This window comes from Sinohyriopsis cumingii, chromosome 13, assembly GCF_028554795.1.
Source record: "Sinohyriopsis cumingii isolate HCF-2022 chromosome 13, ASM2855479v2, whole genome shotgun sequence".
NCBI lineage: Eukaryota > Metazoa > Mollusca > Bivalvia > Unionida > Unionidae > Sinohyriopsis > Sinohyriopsis cumingii.
In genome coordinates, this window is record NC_142973.1 from 8,178,085 (window position 1) to 8,201,600 (window position 23,516).

Below are 23,516 nucleotides of genomic sequence, written 5' to 3' on the forward strand. Positions count from 1 at the left end.
ACATTCAATATATATATTAAATATGATAGATGGAAGAATCATTTTACACAAAGCATTTCCAAACTGTCATAAGAAAGCAAATACAAGAAATATGTAAACATCACATTTGAAAAGAACGCGTATTAAGAACATGTCAGTATTAAGAACATGTCAGAAGGTGGACCAAATCCAAACAGGTATCTACTAAGCAGAAAGAGGCGCAGGATTTAAGAAACTATGCAGAAATAACAAGCATAGTTCTATTATGCTATAAAATATATTTTATATGCCTTTTATTATAAATGTCCGATATATTAATTTGTTTTAGTCCGAGGCCTTGCCGAGGGCATACATAATCAGACACGAGTCAATAAGAGTGAGCCACGACCTTCCACAAGGCATATAAGAAAATATCCTTTGATTGACATTTTTATTAATCAATTTTCACCTTTCAATACTGACTTACTCAAAGTCATGTCATGGTTTTCTTACGAAAATGTGTTAATGCCTTTAATAAATCATACACGTCTAACTTGAAATAATGTTTAACAATCATGTTCGTGACATTTGCAACTCACCCCCTTACCCTAAAAAGATACTTGAAAGAAAATCAAAAGATATATTCTAAATTTAAGTTTCTGTTTCGGTCATTTTTATGTAATAATGACCCAAAAGTCTTCTTAGCAATCTAAGCATTGTTTGTATTAAAAGATATATAACGGACCACTCTGTCAATTCGAGCTCTATATATAGGGCTTACTATGAATCGTTTATACAGGGACTGTATGACTACCTCTATTGAGTATTTTACACAGAGTACGCCCTATGAAAGCCCCGCTTGAAGCCCATTTTGCTATAATATCATTCTGGCTGTTTTCCATAAGTTATATAGCTGATTAGTAAGATTCTTTATATAATCACTTAGATACTGCATACCAGAATATCGTACAATAAATGGACAACGAAAGACTAATATCAAGATATTGTGAAAGAAACTATTTTCATGGTTGTTAAGTGGTGTTGCTTTGCAAATACTTTTCATGGACTGGATCATGTTTGATTTGTATTAGTTCCATACAGTTAAGCAACTGCAAGGGTCATCTCATCGTTTGGTTTATTCTTTATTTATTTATTTATTTTTTCGCGCCAGTGGTACTTTTCCCTCACCCCTTCCCCCGCGATTGCATTTGGTACGACCCAACCTTCCTCCCGCAATTTAAGAGAGTGCGATCCCACCGTTTGGTTTCTCGCCGGCTGTACCCAACTCACTGCTGCTCCTTGCAGTAGTGTGGGGTTATAATTTTTTAAAAAGTGTAAAATACACATTCTTATGTATGTATAAAACCTTTACCATCACCAAAGGTCAGCGGACGATAATTGTTGGTCCAGCCAAGTGCGGTTCTGATTGAAGATCTGTCAATGTCAACAACAATGTCAGGATCTGTTATCAGGAGCGCAACGCTCCGTGTTGGTTTGTGAGTTGTGATAACGATTCTGTATTCCATTCCGGCGACTGATCTGATTTGATTTGCTGCCGAAGTTCTTCGATGAGCTCGGCTATTTCATACGTGTATGTAGGAATTTCAATCACCTTCCAGTCGCGCAGCTTCTGCTCCGGTTTCATCTGGATTGTTGTTCGCGGGAAGATTGCCAAACGGTGCTGAGCTAATATTTGGCAAACTATATCATACACGCATGTACAATATCAAGTACATACCCGTGCGCATAGTTGATTGAGTTTGAAAGAAAATGTTCGGCATTCTGGTTTTGTGTTGTAACCGCTGATATAATCGTGGTGATTGTTGCTGTTATTATTACTGGTAGGCTTAATTTAACTGAGTATGATTATTTTTTTATATAAAAAAACCGGAGCACCATTTAGCTGAATAGTGCTTCCAACGACAATCACGATCTCCGCGTTGGCTCGATGATAAATATCATAGACAGTAGAAAATTCGTCATAGGAAAGTTCAACGTCGTTGAACGCGGTTGATGTCACGTTGGTCACAGCCCATTTCATTATACCCACTCATTGGTGTATTCATATCCCTTCCCTCTAATATAGTATCTCATGAGATATATTTTCTGTCTATACCCACTCACTTTTGTATCCAGATTCATGACATCTGGCGTGGTTCCTCATGTCATATAGTCTTCGAACCTTACCCGGTCCCATGTGAATCCATATTGCTTACCTCTAGAATGACATCTCAACCCACCCTAATATGTATCCAGATTACTGAAATCTGGCATGGGATGTCATGTAATATATACGTCTTACGTAGTCCCATATGTGTCGAAATCCTTGTAGAATGGTATCTTATGTCATATAATCTTCTAATCATACCCAGCTCCATATGTATCCATATTCTTTACTTTTAGCATGGTACCTCATGTCACACAGACTTCGACCTGTACACATTCCCTTGTGTACCCAGATTATTGACATCTCGCACGTTATCTCATGTCATATGGTCTTCATACCACGTCCAATTTCATATGTATCCAATTCATTATCTCTAGTATTGTATCTCGTGTGTAATGTATATTTTTTCGATTATATGCTTGACTTGTTTTCATGTATGATGGTTGTGCCTATAGTTTTTGCATACCTGACTTTCGTCATGCTTCTGATTGATAGTTTGAAAGGGGTTTTAGTCTACCTGACTTTTGTCATATCTCGAGTAGTGAACAAGATATTATTTACTAGAATTGTAGTACAAGAGTTAATGGAATTTGCCGTAGGAAAATTTGGTTTTCCAGAACAGCTGTTGCGCGGTTTGTGAAGTGGGTATTTGCTTATATAGATCTTTGGTAAACAATTATTTGTTCTTGTTTCATATGTCATTGGGAATTTATGAACAGTACTTGCATGCCTGTTCAAATATATCTCCAGGAAAATTATTTATTTCAATTATTCATTGCAGCCACACACAACAAAACTACTCTGAGATTATTGAGAACTCAGCCAAATATATTCTGGAATGTATCCTTTGGGTACATCATCACATTCAAAACTATTAAAATTAATTCGGAACAGTCTATATCTTTGGTCTTGTGATAGGACATTTATGATTATTTGGGGTTTATTTCAAAATACTGTAAGTGGCTCTTAAATTTTCACTTTCTCATTTACATAAATGAATTATTTTTTGAGTTTACTAAACTTGATGGTTTCGCCTCTTTCTGTTACATAGTTTAAGATCTAGAGTTGTATACCCACTCCTTTGTGTCTCTTGGTTTCTGACATCTGGTGTGGTATCTGGCGTGGTATCTCGCGTCAAATAGCCTTCTAACCATACCTAGTCCCATGTGTATCCTTTCCGTACCTATAACATAGTATCTTATGTCGTATGCTTTCTAACTATGTATATCCAAATTCCTTACCTTTAACATTGAATCAAATGAGATATTGCTTTCTACGTACACTCATTACCTTCCTGATCTACATTCCTGACATCTGACATGGTATCTCAAGCCATACAACCTTGGAACCATACTCATCCCCATGCCTATCTAGATTCCTTCCCTCTAACATAGAATTTCATGTCATATAGCTTTCAACCTATAACCACTCCCTTGTGCAACCACATAACTGACATTTGACACAGTATCTAATGTCAGAGAGCCTTCCCTCTAACAATCGGTTTCATCTTCCTTATCCTCCAGCATGGTATCTCATGATATAGCTTTTTACCTATGCCCACTCCCTTGTGTATTCAGATTCCTGAAATATGGCATGGAATTTCAGGCCATATAACCTTGTAACAATATCCAGTCCCATGTTTATCCCTTTTCCTGACATCTGGCATTGTATCTCTCATGTAATATAGCCTTAAAACCATACTCATTCAAAAATCTTTCCACATTCCTTCAATCTAACAATTGATCTCATGATATAGCTATCTACCTATGCCCACACCCTTGCGTATCCATATTCCTGACATCTGGCATGGAATCTCGTGCCATTTAGCTTTCTAACAATACACAGTCCCGTGTTTATCCGGATCTCTAACATGGTATCTAAGGTTTATATATCTACCCACTTCTTACATGTATAAGGGTTGAAATACTTACTCGAGGGTATAATACAGACATGAAGTACTCTTGCAAGTATGAGGGCTAAAACACTGAGTTGAAAGTATAATGCACACAGAAAGTACTCTTACACGTACGAGAGTTCAAAATCTGACTGGTGCCAGGTCGCCAGCCATTTATTGGTAACCGCTCAGGTAACTCATTTATTGAAAGATCTTTCCTAAATTATAAAGGGGCTTGGATCGTTACTCTTACCTTACTGAGTGGCTCGATCCAGTTGCTTAAAATGAGTTTGGAGGGTGAAAGGGTACTGATATTCCCTCCAAGGCGGAGGGAGTATGTATATTTAATTTGCATTGTTTGTTAGGGTTTTTATTAGTCATTATATCCTGTGGGTTATGTAAAATTGTATCTTGTAGCTAATATTTTCCAACATCAAGTCTATTGTCTACCTGCCCAGAATCGTTGATATCTTTTTATCCTGTAAAAAAACTAATACATAGTTTATATTTTTCTGTAAGTGTAGAATAAATAGTAAGATCTGTATGTTAGTATGAGTCAAAGACTTAATGTTTACAATGATTATCAGAATAATTTTAGTGACAGACCTTCTGTCACGTTTGCTAAGCCAATGTATAAAGGCATGTATAAGCTATAATCTACCTGTCCTGGGAATATTACCGCAGCCTTGTGTTTGATCTCTAAAAATTACCGCGGGGTTAGTGATGAACCCTTACGCAAGGTTACCAAAACAAGCCAGAGACCGAAAACTTGAGTTGGAAAGGCGAACGGTCGCATCATTTAATAAAGGCTTGCCGTCTTCACACCTATATGCTAAAGGTTAGTTCAAGGATCAAAAGGAAGTTCTCAGGTTGAACGAGGCGTTTTCTTGTCCGTCTCCACATTGACAGACAGCGAGAGGGACATAGTTCGCTAAGTTTGATTGGATCGATATCCAATCAAAACTTGAGATAGAGGCAAAGTCCAAATCTACCCAAGCACGGTAACATGTTTCCAAATTCAGTTTTTCGCGTTAATAATTGGCCTGGCTGGAATAGGGAAAACTCAGTTCTTGTTGAATATACGTTTGAGATGGCTAATGTGGAATCGACTGTTTATAATTGCGCCTTCAGTGGACGGTCGACAGTATTGTGGTGAGAAATTATATGGTGGCGCTTCAGTCGCCGCCAAGAAGCAAATCTTTCACTGTTGATTTTTTTTCGACCGCTTAAGAAGCTCCTTCTACTGACGACTTTGATCCAAGTGATGATAATCTTCTTATGTACGGTAATGTGATGCCTGAACACTAAGACAATCCTATGAGAATATTTTTCCCAGGTCGACACAAAAACACAGACAATGATACGAACACGTGCATAAAGTGATTCGGGACGAGTGTAACATGTCAATACTATCTTGCGGCATTGATGCCCCTTGAAGCGTATGCCTCACAAATATCCATTAGACATGGTGTTATGTTCATTACTCGTGAAACAAGTTTCAGAATATTTTTGCGGATGCCACCCAGGAGCCGTAGAGTTTCGTCACTATTGCCTTGACTGGTGGACAACACATATATCGACCAGGTTTGTACGTAATAATTTAAACAATTATGATAAATAGAACCTGTACGTGATGCCATAGCAACAAAGCTGTTCATGAATACAGAAAATGATTCATAATGTTATAACCGTCTGCCAAAGTGTCAATATGTTACAGTTGAGACACAGACTGCACATCAATATCTCATAGATGACATTGAATAAATGTTTGCACCGCTGATCAAACCACAAAGAGAGATTGTAGCCAAAACAGCGGAAAACTCCAAACTGCTAAAGAAAGTTGCAGAAACCACAGCGGAGATGGTGTGTCCGATTGCTAGGATAACACAAGTCATTGAACAGTTACCAGCACAGATGGAGAGATTTAAGAAACGTCACTAAAACATCAGAGCATAAATTGAGAATCTTCAAGCACAATCACCAGTTAACGCTAAAAACAGAACTACACAATTTTAATCCTTTAACAGCTGCTCTTGAGATACCCTCATTGGAAAGAGTACTTGAACTGAAAACCGCCATCGAATATATCAACTGTAGGGTCCAAATTGGTATACGGGGAGGTTACTGGTTTTAAACAGACCACTAGAGAGCTATCATTTTTAATCGAATCCTTCGAACAATTAAAGACAAAGAAGTAGATAAATATATTTGACGAAGGCAAAGAAATGCTGAAGGCATTTATTTAAGGAAGTAGATATGGAACGTAGATATGGAAAGACTCAGAAAACGACCTCGCGCAAGTCCATGCGAAACGAATCCTGGTCATTATATCAAACAGAACCAGGGTCATCATACGAACCTCATCCATTATATGAATTTGCTGAGAAAAACATTTGCAACTCCACCTGCTGAAAAGGAAACATTCGCAACTGAACCTAAATATTTATATGTGGCTCTACTGGTTTAACTTACCCGAGCCAAAACCAACCACTTATTCGCACACCTGTTGAGAAGGAAATACATGTACGCGCACGCAAGTGTTTATATGAGCCCAAATGGGAAAAACTAACCCGGGGCAAACCACCCGGGGCAAACCACCTGCACTCACATTGGAAGAACAAGAAGAATGGCTAATCTATCAAGAAGTAGTGAGAAAATATGTCGAGCACCGGCATCCCGAGAGAAACGAAAACCTGCACCGCACATACAGGCAAAGCAACAAAAATGGGCAAGAGAGGAATAAAAAGCGCAACAGAACCGTGCACATAGCCTCAAAGTCGTTCTGCATTCACACCAGAATAACATCTCCCAAGTTTACCCTCAATCTAACTCTTGTATCACCACTAAAAGGTGACAGGAAAAAATGCTCTAAAATACATTCGTGGGTACTGAACTGGTACTAATAATTGTGATCTAATTCCATATTAAATCTGAAAAATATACCTTAGACTTCATTTTGATCGCTAAAAGAGATAAGGGCATCGATGGATGAGTATGGGAATGTTGACTGCAGTTAAAACGGCTCGTCTTTGTTTCACAACCACAGGACACTTGTTGGCTTTTCCGTGGACGGCGCATCGCCACTCCACCACCCCACACTTTTAATTCCCTCTTAAACGTGTAGTTGTGCCCTTCGCTGGACACCAGCTTCCTCTTTCACCTTTCCGTACCTATATCAACAATCTCAAATGGGATTCATGCTTCAGATTCACTTAAGTCTCCATACTTGAATCTTCGACGACTGACTTTCAATATAAAATAGATATTCATTAATTCCACATAAATATCTCTTGTTATAAAAATGTATTGAATTGCAGAATTAAAAACATTAATAATATGAATACAGCCGGTTTTATGTATAATTTCATATCAAAAGAAATTTAAAACACTTTGTATCAATTGAGTACGAACGCATATACTGATAAAATACAAGATGTGCAGATACTTAATTTCATCATCTTCCTCCACCAGTTTCCGCGATTACGTGTGACGTTGAACATCACGTTACCGTCAGCTGTTGTCATCTAGTGTTTGTAAGAAAATAGATACTATAGTCAGAGTTAACTATATAACATACATTTTAGTAACGTTATACTGTCAGTGAAAAACGTGTATCATTCAAAATATACACAAAGATATAACTACCCACTATTTTGCATATATTAGTAACGGATACGTACAGAGACGTGACAGATGAGTTTTGTGCCAAGACACTGGCGTCGTTTTCCTCCGAGACAATGCTAGTTTCATCACCCGAAAAGAAGTAATCTTCGGGAACTCTGTTGTCTGTCTGAATCATCACGGCTGACAACTCTGTCACAGAATTACAGACTGTTGTCCATCTGCAGCGATACGGCTGGAGTGTTAAATAGTGTATTTGGCATCAAGTGACAATTCTTGCACAGAAAGTAAGTATCTATTGTTTCTCCACCGGCTTCAATATTGCTTACTCCTGAAAGGCATACATTCTTTAACATTATTATTGACAGCTAATAGATATTCCAAAAATTAATGAATATTATCTTTATTTCGTATTTCTATTTTCCACATGTTCTAGCCATGGAGCGAAAAGAAATAATAATTACATATTTACCAAATAATAGCAGTTGATGTGGTGCATTAGAGAAAACAGAATTTAATGAGAAATAACAAAAATGAACAAAAACATACTTTAAAGTTCTCACCTGATTCGCATTATCTATGTTGCCATTTAGAACAAGAATCGCAGCTGTTGAAAAGCATGAACTCTGTTTGCACAGGAAACGTAGTTATCAAACATTTTAAGAATGACGACGAACGTTTTCCTTGCCTATATTTAAAGAAATGACTAATTAGTGCCGCTATGATTAAATTAAATACTTTGTTTGATCAGTACGTCTTTAATTAGTTTAAATGAAAACGATAACACTGATCATCAATGTGCAAAATCTGTTTAATTAATGTCGCAATAATTAAACGTCATGTTATCACACTCTGTTTATCGGTAATAAGGTGATCTCATGTTGTCAGAGATTTCGTTGTACTTTGTTGATAAAACGTCAGACGCCTGTGGTATATCATAATGTGTATTTGGCGGCTAACACGAAACAAATCTTCATTGGATACTTGCCAATGCCTAATTTTGACGTGAAAAAAATGACATCTAATTACGTGATGCAAGTCTTCCACCATGGACATTTTCGTCCCAGATCTGATTCTTATTAAACTAGTTATCACACATCATTTAAGATTCTTCTTGAAAAATTAATAAGCTGCCTCAAAAAATTATATTTCCAAAGTAAAGACAATTAAATTTATTGTTATGTTATTAATTCCGGAAGTTCTTAGAGTAAAGAAAAATGTCTAGTTGGTGACGTTATTCTTACTTGACTCGAAAATAAGTTACACTTCAAAAGTGTATCAACGTTTGGACCAAAATCGGCACACAATGTAACAATTTCATAACTTTTCAAACACCAGATATGTAACTTTCAAAGAACCAATCACAAGATCAAGAGGTATGAACTTCTGTGCTGCTGCTTTGGTGGTTGTTAGCAGGGACGTCAATTCAACTTTTTTCGGGGGGGGGGGTACTTGACGGGCTTGTTAATTTTCGTATATAGGCTACAGAAATTTTACTGCACAGACAAATTCAGAGGGGGTGAGGGCACGTTCATAAATCCAGTCCACAATCACGAAATTTCGTAGAATCGAAAAAATACCAAAATCTATTCATTCCAGATGAAATGAAAAAGTTGTTGCAATGCGCATTCATTCACAATATGACTCCAAATTTCAATTTTAATTAGACACGCCATTTTCTTTTGAAAGTTATGTCGAGCGCGCGACTAAGTTCAAATTTATCTGGGCGGAGTTATGTGCGCAGTAATAATGTTTTTGTTGTGTAATGATGAATATGCGCTTGTGTATTACGTTTGGAATGCGGCATAGATTCAGTTATTTTGTTTCGTGTAGTGTATTTTGTTAATATAATTAAGAATTAGGTAGAATATTTTTTAGCATATAATAAATAGCTTACTGCATTTGTAAATACATGGGAACATCGAAATTACAGTACAATTTCGAAACGTGTAATAAAGATTGAGAACCTATGACAAGGCTCATGTAATTCGGATTTGCAGAACTAAGAAAGTACATTTTCAGGAAATTCAGGATGTAAAACTGTAAATGTATATTTTCTTGCCATTCTTATCACCAGCTAAAGAAGACAGTATATGACTTGCCACTTGTATGTTATTTATAAGGACCCTTTCTTGCGTCTGTTGTATACTTTAGCTAGCCTAAATCCGAAACATTGTATCAAAACATTTAACGCGGAATGTGCCAAAGCAGCTGGTATGTGGCAGTCCACGAAACATCTGTTTTAGTTCATTCAGAGACAAATTTCAACAACCACAACGTAAAGCGCCTCTTATGCGAGTGTACATGATTTGTTTACAATTCAAACGTGCTGGCGTCTGCGTCCATTGTTTGTTTACAATAGAAAATAGTTCCTTTATGTACGTGAATGCTATATGTGTATTGGCGCGCGAGTTCAGTATCGGGTAATACTGAACGATTCTGAAAAATGTAAAGTTAACGGAGAAAAAAATGAGCATATAATAAGACATACTTTCAGGACAAAGTTGCATAGATGAATACAATATGAAACACTTTCAGGACACAAATTGTATAGATGAATACAGTATGACATACTTTCATGACAAAGTTGTATACATGAATGCAATAGGACATACTTTCATGACAAAGTTGTATAGATGAATACAATATGACATACTTTCAGGACAAAGTTGTATAGATGAATACAATAAGACATACTTTCAGGACAAAGTTATATAGATGAATACAATAGGACATACTTTCAGGACAAAGTTGTATAGATGAATACAGTATGACATACTTTCAAAGCGGGGTCCTCATTTCCCACTTACATTTTTCTTTTTGTTTTGTATTTTCACATACTGCATGGAAAATACCAGCCTCATTTATTCATTAAATATAAATCACATTCATGCACTGTTCTGGCAACACAAATCACATTCATACACTGTTCTGGCAACATAAAATACATTCATGCACTGTTCTGGCAACATAAAATACATTCATGCACTGTTCTGGCAATATAAATTACATTCTTTTTCAAGGTTGGAATGCCATTTTCATGAAACGTGTCTGCGTATATCGAATATTCCTCCAGACTTTATTGAAAATTCACAATTACAGATGTTGCCGAAAGCATTTGTGTCTGCATTGTTTCCTGGCTTTATGAAGTCATACTCCTCAGTGTATTCTTTACGAAAACATTATGAGCTGGTTTTTTTAATAAAGTTTTGAATCACTTTCATCGATCTCCAATTGCTTTTTAGAAGCCATGATTTTTTTTGTCCAGAATAAAAAACAACCCATTGTAAATAGAATGTAAAAGAATATGTGACTAGATTTTTGTATTAGAACCGCCTCAGAACACGCGTTTGCAATGGCTATTTTAACCATCGCGCATGCGCATGTTTGATAATTTCCTGTTCTGGTCGGTGATAGCGTATTTTACTTGAAATGCTGATTTTTTTATCCCCACTTTTGCGATTTTTCAACACTAAATGCGTATTTGCGGGACACAGGCAAATTTGGGCATTTTGCGGGGCTAATACACAAATTGCGGGACGGTAGGCAAGTCTGTAATGATATAAGAATGCTTAAATAAGCGAAACTTGTATTATTATTATTATTATTATTATTATTATTTATGTACCAAGACAAATTCTGAAAAAATGGCGAACAATATAAGAAACTAAATCTGGATCTAAATGACTAAAGCAGCTTTGTTAAGAAAAGCAAATCTTCATACTTTATATATAAATAGATTAAGCAACAGGGGGCCAAAGATTATAATACACATGAAAACACCTAATTATCTGAAAAATCTGGTCACATTAAAAATGGCAACTATAATTTCAGGCATAAATATTTGACCATAATACCAACCACACAGACCACAAGGTAGAATCAGCATTCTTTTAAATGTGAGGCCCCCCCCCCCCACCTCCTGCCAAGTTTGGAAAAGCCCGCCAAACAAATTTTTAAAAAATTACATAGTATTTTAAAGATTTGAGCACAATCTGACTTGGAGAAAAGTAATTGACCACATTGTGGGAAAATGGGACCCTTGTGGGTGGATAGGAAATTTACCTAAGGTTTGTGGGGGTATGGTAAAATCGACTCTTGACCATTTTGGATTGGGGCAATATGTAGGGGTGTGGACTTGAAGGATGGAACTGTTTAAAATGTTAGGTTTAACATTGTGAGGTTGCATGCATAGACTATCTCTACAGTTTATTTAACTAAAATTATGTGCTGGACCAGAATTTGATCCTTTAGTTAGGTGGTGTCATAAGTGCACACTATAGAACAGATCCAAATTAATTTTCATTCATTTATACATGTAAATTCCATAAAGTGGACTTTCCAGTAACTAATCCAAAACGCACTTGGTCTATCCTTTGACAATGAACCCACAGTCCAAGTTTTATCTCAATCATTTAAGTGGTACCAGTATTTAATACATAAACACATGAATGAACAACGTGAATCCTATATACAGCCCACTTCCTAAAATGGGGTATATTGAAAGACTGCATGATTTAAGGGTCAGTAGTAGCATTCCACTCCTTGTATGTGAAAGGCATACCAAAATGATGAATGGACAGAATCAGATACAGTAGAACCTGTCTTGAAAGACCACACCTTCTGCCTGAAAATTATGGTCTTTCAAGACAGGTGGTTTCTCATTACAGGTCATAACACTATGTAATCAATAAATCTGCATTCAGAATAAGGGAACAAGGTTTCTCAAGACAAGTGGTCTCACATAAGTGGTCTTTCAAGACAGGTGTTACTGTATAAACTATCAAAACACCACGAGCAAAGAAATCTCTCTCAACAGGGCATTAGAACCAAAACAAACTACAAACAAAGCATTTTTATGAAATATCTCCTTTTTATTCAACAATTTCAGCTTTCCCATTCATCATTCATAAGGATGAAAACACAACAAAGTCACAGTGAACAACACAACAAAGTCACAGTGAACAACACAACAAACAGATAACCTCTACTGACATTCGTTAAGAAGCAACTGAATACAGTTTGCATATATAAAAATTGACAAAATAAAGTCTTCCTGTTTACATGAAAATGAATATTCATGATGCAATTAGACTAAGCATGCCTTCAGGAGGTGTGATAAAAATTAAACAAATCAAGCAAAATAAGTGTCTGATGTAGATTTTATTAAATGAAATATTGCTGAAAATTGTTTTTTTTTTTAAAAATGAACTCTTCTCCAAGCACAAAAATGATTAGACTAGTTTGTTCAACTGGGTGATTCTAAAATATTATGAAAAATTAAATTCAGTTGTCTCTCACAATAACAAATGATCTGGCATCTATACAAATATTTTTATAACATGGCATCTGTTATAATGAAGTATACTCTTCATAATGCTGTGGGGTTCAATGTGGGTATTCATTATATCAAGGAATACTTAATGTTGGGGTTCCTTTTTGTGAGGCATTACTGTAATTATCAGAGATTTGTCTAAAAAAAAAAAACAGGACCTTGGATGTACATCATACAGAAATCACAACTGAATGTCCTTGAACAGATTTGCTGAAATCGTTTCAAACATGTTTTCTTCAGATTTGTTGCACTTGTTGACAAGAATGCAAATGAGATATAATACAGGTGAAGCACAAATTATAACCCACCAAAAAAGAAACTAGAAATCAAGGCCTACATGTCATGTCTACGATTAAAGCACAAGTGTAAAATGTGATATTTAACGCAAAGTTTAAACGTTTTAGCGAGCATGTCAAAGAATGAATTATCTTGGGTCCATAATGATTTATCCAGCAAGAAGAAAATCTATCAAGGGGTTTAGAAAATATAAGGGAATGAAACAAGAGGCCCAAGTTGGGCTTGATACCCTTCACCTTGGCAGCCAACATAGGTAAGCTTGTGAATGCAAATTCACAAAGTTATCTAAACCACTGAGGGGTAAGAAATCTGAACTATGTTTCTGCAAAGGTCTTGCATCAAATGTATTTTTTAATTCTATTTCTTACAACTGGTGATAAGAATGTCCATGAGACATGATACAGTGAAGCATTACTTATAACCAGGATGAAAAGAAAAAAGAAGAGAAAGACAAAGGCTGCATGTTCAGCACACTTATCAAAACAGTGTTATAAAACACACGACCTTGAACTCAAATGTCAAAATGTTGAGTAAGCAGGTTACAGAGTATATTGTCTTCAATTTATAATGACTATTAAGTATGAAGAAATCCATCAAGAGATTTAGGAAAATAAGCAAACAAATGAACCAGCTGATCTCACATAGGTAAGCTTGATACTGCTCACCAGGGTATCTCACACATGTAAGCTTGTGAAAATTCATACACATGTTGTAAATGTAGAAGGGAAAGAAAATCATGGAGCACATTGTTGTTACACTGCGTAATAATCCCTGCTTTTTGTCAAATTTAGCAATATTTGAGAAGAAACCATTTAAAGTTGTATCTTTTTGAACAACTTCGAAAGCACTTCATGTCACTATGTTATCTCAAATTAGGTCAAATTCTGTTGAGCAGCTTGTTTCTTTGAAAAAAAGGTCATGGCAATGGCAGCCATAATTAATTGATGGAAGACTGCCATCATTTAAACAAATCTGAAAGAGTTTTATGCCAAGATGCTTCCCAAGAAATTTGGCCAAATTCTATATGTTGATCAATTCTGAGAGAACAGTCATTTAAATGTTTGTCTGTCTTTAGTAACCACAACTGTATTTTAAAGATGAATCAGCATTATTTGAACTAATTTAAAAACCTTCACACATGAGTGCTTTCTGTCAAAATTGAAAGGTTTTCTATTTTTACTAATGGTAGCCATATCTGATGTTCGATCAGAATAATTTTAACAAATCTGAAACAGCTTCATGCCAGCATGATTTCTTCCAAGTTTTGTCAAATTCTGTTGTGTCTTTCACAAAGAATTTTTAAAATAACAATTGTTTATTAACAATGTGATGGTCAAAGAACAATACCAAAAACTCCCTCGGGATTATGGCCATGTAAGCTAAAACCTTGAACCAAAACCATACTGCCAATTTTCTCTGTGACCTTACACCCAAGGACAAAGGTGCAAGCCAGTGTAGGATAGAATGAACTGCTTTGGTTTCATAATTATTTATGCAATGTATGATGAGAATATATCCAGAAGTTTACGATAAATAGACAAATGAGACAAAATCTAGATTACTGAAACCTTAACCCCAAGATAAAAAAGGCGAACGAGCCTGTTGTAGAATAAATTGTCTTGGCTTCATAATGATTCATCCCATGTATGCTACAAATCTATCATTGGATTTTAGTAATACATGCAAATGACAAAGGTTAACCAAAACCTTAAAAAACTGCTGACACAGCTGTCATCTGATAAGTGACTATGCCTTTCTTCCCACTAACATAGACTCAACAAAGAACCGTTGAAAACTTCAAAACAAAATCTATCTTCACCATTACCCATTAAGTTGTTACATTACCCATGCCATCTGCAGAACACGTATCAGTACTTAAGTACTTCTAATAAATATGAATGCATGTTTATATATTACTGCTAAATTAAGGCATCATTTTAACAAAAGGTACAAGCACTAGCAAATACGTGTTCATTAAGAAAAGACAAATATTACAGAACTACCCGTAGTTCTTTTGTACATATACATGATGTAATTCACATGTAAAATAAGGCATCTTTTTGGCGCAAATAAAAATTTATATGTATTTCCAAATTTAGGATACCAATATAGATAAAAATGTACACTTTTTCTCCATAAATTTTGTTATGAGAAAATAAAGCACAATTAAATTTTCTTGTCAGTGATCATGGTATTTTTACCACTTATTTCATTGAACGACTACCCAACGTTCATTTTCTTAACCATTCTTTATACATCTTAGCATTTTCTTCAAAATGGTCAAATACTGTATAATTACTTTAGTAAGGCTAAATCATTACTCAAGTCATTTTGGTAGTAAATAATGAATTAGCCAACTTAATTCATTCAATGTCACTGATCTAAACCTTACAATCAAAGAAGAAAACATTTGTTAAGTAATCTGAATCAACTAAATTTTTAAAAAAGGAACTACATCAATTAATTTTCAACAATTACTTACGTACTTTATACATTTATTATTATACTTACGTACTTTATACATTTATTATTACACAGAATATATATATATATATATATATATATATATATATATATATATATATATATATATATATATATCTTTTGAAAATATTTGAGCCTGAATGTTCATCATGAATTAAATCACATACTTGAAGCATTTTTTGCAGAAATATTTTCAGAATGTATTTTTTTTTTACAGACAATACTATTCAAACAAATTAAATAGAAAACAAGCATACATGTTTATGACACGTAATTCCATGAATAAAAACAAATAAGTGCAAAACAGACAGACTGCAACTAAAAAAATAAATAAACTGAATTATATACAAAGTAAGCTAAAAATTATTACTGCAAAACAAAATATATGTCAACAGCATGTTTTTAATTTATATTTTCACGTAAACCAGTTTCATTTTATATTATAACAAAGAGTCTAACCTACAACAAATACCCTCATCCCTAGAGTTTGACCTTTAGGTCTTGGAATCACCCATCAGTGTTGAAACCAACCGAATGAACAAACACTGACAAGACACAAGTGTCCAGTATGTACTCCTTACAGTCTAAAAAATGGCACTTTTAAACAAACACAGAAACCAAATACTTAAATATCCCATCATTATTTTGAACATTTGTCCTAACTGAAGAAATTTAAACTCACACCTTCATATGAAAGTAATACTAATGCAGTATTGCTCCACTTTGGTCTCTTTGACAAAGCCAAAGCAGTCATAGCCAGTATAAATTGTTTTTCAGGATTTCTATTTTTTCTCAAGAAGAAATGTTTTCTTTTACCTAAGGAAATCTTTCTTCATACCTTAGTGCATTGCTGCTTAAGGTAGATAAAGTAGTTCATTTGGTGGACCATCCAACTCATAATCCGAGGATTGTGGTTTCAGTTTTAATACCTATCCAGTTTTGGCTACTATATATGTCCTTGTTAAAGACACTTGGCTCCCATTTCCTCAACAACATATAGCCAAATAAAGTGTTCTTAAAAACAAACCAAACAACCAATATTAACCATGTTTAAATAGATCACTTCACTGGTTCCTCAAACTAATACTATCCTGGTGATTTTAAGAATGAAATTCTGCTCTCTAAAAGTTGGAACGATAACTGAAAACTCTCTGACCAAAAGCCAGACCTGCCAACCCTAACAAGACCTTTTCAGTAAGGCAGTCAATATTTTTCCTTAAGTCCAACCAATTTTCAGTAAGGTATAATGAATTATCATGTACTGATATTGTACATGCATTTAGAAAGTTCAGAAGTCCAATTCAAGACTGATGCAGAGATGGTAAACATTATGTTCAACTAAAATTGACATTTAAATCTTAATTACCTCCAGTACAGTTTCACACAGTTCCAAATCTTATGCAGATCAATGATTTTTTCCTACCTCTTAACTTGATGCAATCCTTAGCTTTTTCAAAGTTTCACTTCATAATGGCCTCTCCTGCCATGTGACCGTCAAATCAACACATCATGTCCAATTAACATAATTGTTGCCCTTCTTGCTTTTTTCCAAGAAATTCTGAATATTCTGTTTTATTCTTCTGCACTTTTTGAGCTTTTTAAGTCTTATTGTCCCATTCATTCTGAACATATATCATTTGTTGGATGCCACTGTTTGAAGATTCTGTAAGCAATCTGCTTAATTATTCAGACATTCTGCATGAGAAAATATGTGCAGTTACTGTTTAAAGTGTCCGAGGTACTCCTTTAAAGTTAGACTGGTTTCCTGACCAACTGCACCAATTCTAAAATGAAACCTGGATCAAAATCAAACCTAGACAAGCCATCTCCAGATTTTACAGTGATCATATTTTCATAATTTTTGCTATTATTCTATAAGTTCCAAAGTATTTTATGGGTCTATTCCATAAGACTTGTAGTCAAATTGTATGGATTGGCAGGTGAGACAAGCTGATTTGCAGGTCAAATGTACATATGGTAACTGTGATTGCTATCTAAAATTTAAATATATGGGCAGTAATAAAGCTAATTAAAAATATCACAACTGAAGGGCAGATATCCAAACTGCAAATCAAATTGAAGTCCATGAATTTTTCATTAATTATTAAAATGAACAGGGAAAATCTAGCAGAGCAGATGCATATTAAATTTAGTACTAAAACCACAAGCAGCATTATGGACATTCATGCCATCAGGAGTATCGTAACATCCTACATGCCTTGGTCACGAGGCAAACTGTATCATGCATGATCACATCATTTATTAACACTTTGTCAACACTGATCCACATGAATGGAGACAATTCTGGGAAATCCCATTATTAATTGTTGTGAACTGAACAAAGATACAGTCACCTGTTACATGGATGGAAACAATTCTGGGAAATCCCATTATTAATTGTTGTGAACTGAACAAAGATACAGTCAACTGTTAAAATAGCTTGTTTTTTTATCTCCCATAACAAAGTCCCTATTAAAATCCTTGCTAACTGGTTAACAGCTAATCAACTACATGACATAACTGTAGACATGCCAACCCTAGAAAATAAATAATCTGAGCAAATTCCTGGTGCAAAAAAAATCTAAGCAGATCTAAGCAGAGCCACAAATATGCACCAGAGCTGTCTCAACATCCATCGTAAACCATGTGCAAAACAAAAACTCGTTGCCAACATCGTAAACCATGTGCAAAACAAAAACTCGTCGCCAAGTATAAACTGTGTATCAGTGTGATCCTGTAGTACAGACCTGCCAACCCTGCTATTGGAAAACTGGAAAACATATTTAAAAGTTCCATATTCAAAACATGCAGTGATGGCAAACATTATGTTCAACTGAAAAGATTTTAAGACGGCTGACATGGTGTCCATATAAATGTCAGATCAAGACTTTTCATTTAGGACCAACCACGTATCTTAAAGTCTTTCAACAAAAAAAGTAACTGTATTATAATATATAGTTATAGTTATACAGCTTCATAACTAAAGTTTAATGTAGAGTTCTCATCATAAATGTTCAATGATGTTTTTTTATTTTACAATTTGTGCATCATAAGAAGGAAATCGCTTTTATCAAATTTCTTTAAGTCTTTTTAATTTTTTTCTTATTATAAAAAGTGTTTTATAGTTTTTTGAAAATATTACTTCTATTTAATGGTAAATTATCAGTTCTGATCAAACAGTAATGTTTTGTCCATTTTGTTAAACCAACCTTTTATGACCCATCCCCCTTCCTTCAAGATAGTGCTAACAAATTTTTAAGAACTTAAAATTTAAATCTTTTTTCCTGTGACTTGACATTTTGAGTGTGTTGCTGAGTATCTGCACTTCAAACATAATTTTTCCGGAATGCCAGAAAGTTTAGTTCCAAAACTATTCAAAATATATGTACTGCATGTCCACAAAGAAAATGAACAAAAATATTTAAAAAAACATTAGTTCCTGGCCAACGTACAAGATTTCTCTAGTACAAGTCAGCTTCACGATTTTGTCCAGTATGATTATTTTAGACTTTGAGATTGGTTTGGTTTTGTGTTTTGTGTTAGAACAATGCAAACAGGTAATTTAGTGCCAAGGTAGTTGGAACATAATTTCTTGCCCTTGGATACACCAAAGTAGCCAACTTTGGCTGATCCAATGGCAGGATTCAAAACCTAACATTTTTGGTCACCAGTCTTGTACACTGACCACTGAGCCACCACAGCCACTGCCTCCATTATTGACCTCATGCTGGAAGGCCAATTAGTCTTACTTTACATACACAAGCCTGCAGGGTTTAGCCTCAAGATCAGTTTTAGGAATGTTAAATTGTATCTGTGATTTTCCCTAATTCCTGTTTTCTATGCAAGTCAGATGTTGCTCTATCATATATGACTGTCACGTTTATAAAAAAGATAGAACCAATGGAACTTGAAATTATTCCATTCAAACACAATTATTCCACTTACATACCACTACTGGCAATTTGCAGCAGATATGAGTTTATTTCATTCAAGATATTGATAGGTAAAGTCTTCATAATTAAGTTTGAAAGAAAGTATTTTCCACAGTAATTAAGACTACAGACTGATAGGACCATTTACCTCTTTGAAAGAAAGTATTTTCCACAGTAATTAAGATTACCTGATACGACCATTTACCTCTTTACCTAAGCTTCTACTCAAATTTTGACATAACAACCACTACTAGATCTAAATATGAGGTGTATTACAGAATACAGCCTTTGCTCTATTGAGTCCATAACTGGCATTAATGTTTTGAAGATTAGAGCAAAGAATCAAACCTACCCTTCCACATCCATCTTTAGATGAATATGTCTGTATGTAAATTCCTTAAACATCAGTTGTACATATAGGTATTCTATGACCAAACTGTCAAAACAAATGGAGCTATGACAATATTTCCTGACAGAAATAATGCAGTAAAGTGCAAATTCAGTGATCTAGATATTTTCTTAATTAGCTCTTTCAATATTTATGAACAGCTTGGATTGATATAAGTTTTTTTAGAACTAACACCTATACAAACAAATTCACTTGGCTTAACCTTTTTCCAACCCCTACCCCATCTAGCTATTGTTCCAAGGAGCATGGATCCTTCACAAGTTACACTATTAAGAAACTTGTTCATGTTTGAAGTAGCTGACCAAACACCAGCACTACCTGAATGCAGGAAACCTCTGTAAAACATAGGTAGCAATGAGCTTTCTGTTTGCTGACAGCATCTACAATTGTGAAATATTCCCAAACCGTATTGCCATGGAAACCTCTGTAAAACATTGGTAGCAATGAGCTTTCTGTTTGCTGCCAGCATCTACAATTGTGAAATATTCCCAAACTGGATTGCCATGCTTATTTTCAGCCATTTTTTAATGAGACCAGATGCAATGTCACCTCATTTTTTTCATGGGTTTCATTTATAATTTAAACAGAAGGCAAGTTCTGTAAACATTTACAGGGCAAACACCAAATAATGTCATTTATATCTACAAAGAAAATAGCCTTATTGCCATCATCTTTTCTCATGGCTCTCAGGTACAACAGCATAGTGGGAACAAGCTACATTGGATGTGGATAAATGTACAGGACATAATACACAAAGTTCTTGACACCTGGTTGTAAGCCATCTAAAAAGAGTGAGAGAGGAAACATTACTGCCATTATAGCTGATGCTTTAGTAAAATAAATTGTTTGAAACAAAATTAAGGTCATTAATCGCTGAAAGGGTGAAGTACATCAAATGCATGAACTCTGGGTACTAAACCAGGTAAGACAAAACTATTACAGTGAAATAAAAAGGGATAAAGTGGTCACACAGCAAGATTCACATACGATGGATGAAAAGTAATGAAGTTACATCAATTTGACTTTGTACATGTTATACAAGAAATGGATTCTGCTAAACAATGTCTTGCCTGTAATGGTACTACCCATCCTGCATTCAGCTTTCAACAATGACACATAAAGTCTTAAAGCTGACAACAAAACCAGCAAAAATGTAATATCTACATCTATCTCTTAATGCAGACAATAAAAAAGACCCCACTGTGTCTAACTATTGTCTCAATAATGGACAAACTTGACACTACAGGTAAAATATGATCTCAACACTGATCAGCTGCCTTCTGAAATTTAGACGATACAGTGACGATGTGCTAGTGACTCACAGATGAGTTTAATATTACTAAATAGGTCAGAGGTTCAGTGACCTGGGCCGCAGGACCTGGGAATAGGTCCGAGCAAGCTCAGTCATCAACAGCTGGTCCTCTGTCTTCCCACAGGCCACTTTCTCAAACTGCACACTCAGCTAAAAAGACAGAAAAAAGGCTTCAGACACTAAGTAGGTTGAAATATCATAGCACTGAATTCATTTCATGAACGATAGCATGGAAATGTGTACAAGTGGTTCAGACCTGCCAGCACCAGAAAAAACCTCAGCAAGATCACTGATTTTTTTTCCCCACAAGTGCGACCAATTTTCAGTAGAGTGTAATTAAATATCATGTACTCCTACTGTTGATCTGGGAAATGTGTTTGAAAAGTATGTGTGGTGAAGACAGCATTATGTTCAAAGAAAAAGTACCTTCAGTTCAGTTTCAGAAACTGCAGGTCCAAAACCAAGGATGTCCACAATTATGTGCCAAGTCTCAACATAATGTGAACATTATATTGTTAATTCAAATGGTTGTTGCAATCATCTCTCCTGCCATGGACAATAATTAAATTGATACTTAATAGTGTGCAATAAATGTAATTGTTGCCTTTACTCATTTAGAATTGCTAAGTATCTCATTATTATTTTGAAGGCATATGGGCCAAATGTTTGGACATCCAAGTGGCTGATTTGATTGCACCAGTTGCCCTCAATAAGCTGTCTTTGTAGGAATACATTTCCAGAAACTACTACAAAATAAAAACAGGCAATTAGCATGAACAACATGGGTAGACAAAAATGTCTGACGTAACCCTTGTAGACTCAGTCTAGTTCTGAAATAACTGTAATTTTTTTATTAATTATGTTTGGACTGATTTTAAAGTGCACCATTTAAGGGTCATTTCAGTAAAATCTTTAAGGACTGGCAGGTCTGCTAGTTTAAAAAATCGAATACTACACAAGTTTGATGCCTAAGATGTTCCGTGTCATGTGGTCCAGGGATAGAAAATCCCTTTGACAGCAACCCATGAAGTAGAAAATATTGCTTGGCACAACAAAATCAAAAAATAAAAATAGAAAGGAACAGTAAATACATATGATATTATGCCAGTTTTGTAATGTTTGAGGTGGAAGTACAGATATGTTGGAAAAAAATATAATGAATAATTTTACCATTGGAAGAAGGGTCTTCGTAGGAGTTTCACTGAACTGAATTCGCTTCATGGATTTCTTTGGTTCTGACTGAAAAAGATGATACAAAATTTTCAGCAATTGATAAGTAATAATAAATAATTCATCCTCTCATAATAGTCCCAACCTTTTAACAATCACCTCTCCTCTTCATTTCAGGTAAATTTTTACCCACCCTCTAGCACAGTATTCACCACCTTAATAAACAGTTAATAAAGTGATCCAATGAGCCATTCCACATATTCATACCTACAAAATAGCATTTCCGAATTCATATAATTGTCAAGATCGCTTAGAAGAGTAGTTTTACTCAATTTTTTAGATCTGATTTTTTTAAAGAAAGCAAATTTTTAAGTAACTTATGTTTCTCCAAGAATACTTACCGAATCACATTACATTAGGAATATTAGCCTGCTACCTCGGGAATGCAGTGTTACTAAAAGACAAAAATTATCTTGTCCCTTGTTATATAGACAAAGGGTAGTAACTCTTGCCCATTACCTCTCCTTGATACCACCAGGTGTCACCAGTCTTTAGATGGCTCTCTAAAGTTTCGTATTTTGCATAGGCTTAGAATTTTAAAGAAAAAGAATTTCCCCAGGTTTCCTCACTGGTTATACTGGCTATTTAAAAAAGACCTTGTATATCTTCGGTATAGTTCAAAGAACCTTTAATTCCCTTTACTCTGGTGTATGATTGATGGGTATAATATGGGTTATAGAGTATACAATTTGGCCTTACTTCAGATGTGCGCCTTCCAAAAAAAACTGCTAGCTCTGCTTGGTCATTTTCACTTCCTGGACTTCAGAGATAAATTGTAAAGAAATGAGCTGATAACTTTGTTTACATTTTATATATGTAGTAATTCATCCATTTCACTTTCAGAATCTGCTATTGTCAAGTTGGCAAAATTCGTTTT

The 23,516-nt window shown here is 35.0% G+C and overlaps 1 protein-coding gene across 1 annotated transcript in view; it reads right to left on the reverse strand.

The window, feature by feature from the left end:
• Positions 1-12,499: 12,499 nt before the first annotated feature.
• The window catches only part of LOC149784914 (myb-related protein A-like), an 85,444-nt gene continuing 74,427 nt past the window's right edge, over positions 12,500-23,516 (reverse strand). Inside the window, exons 15-16 of the mRNA XM_089978507.1 lie at positions 22,580-22,648; positions 12,500-21,559 (exon numbers count right to left, since the gene is read on the reverse strand). Of these exons, the coding sequence (XP_089834633.1) occupies positions 21,446-21,559; positions 22,580-22,648 (183 nt within the window). The 3' untranslated portion in view covers positions 12,500-21,445. The remainder of the gene's footprint in view (positions 21,560-22,579; positions 22,649-23,516) is intronic.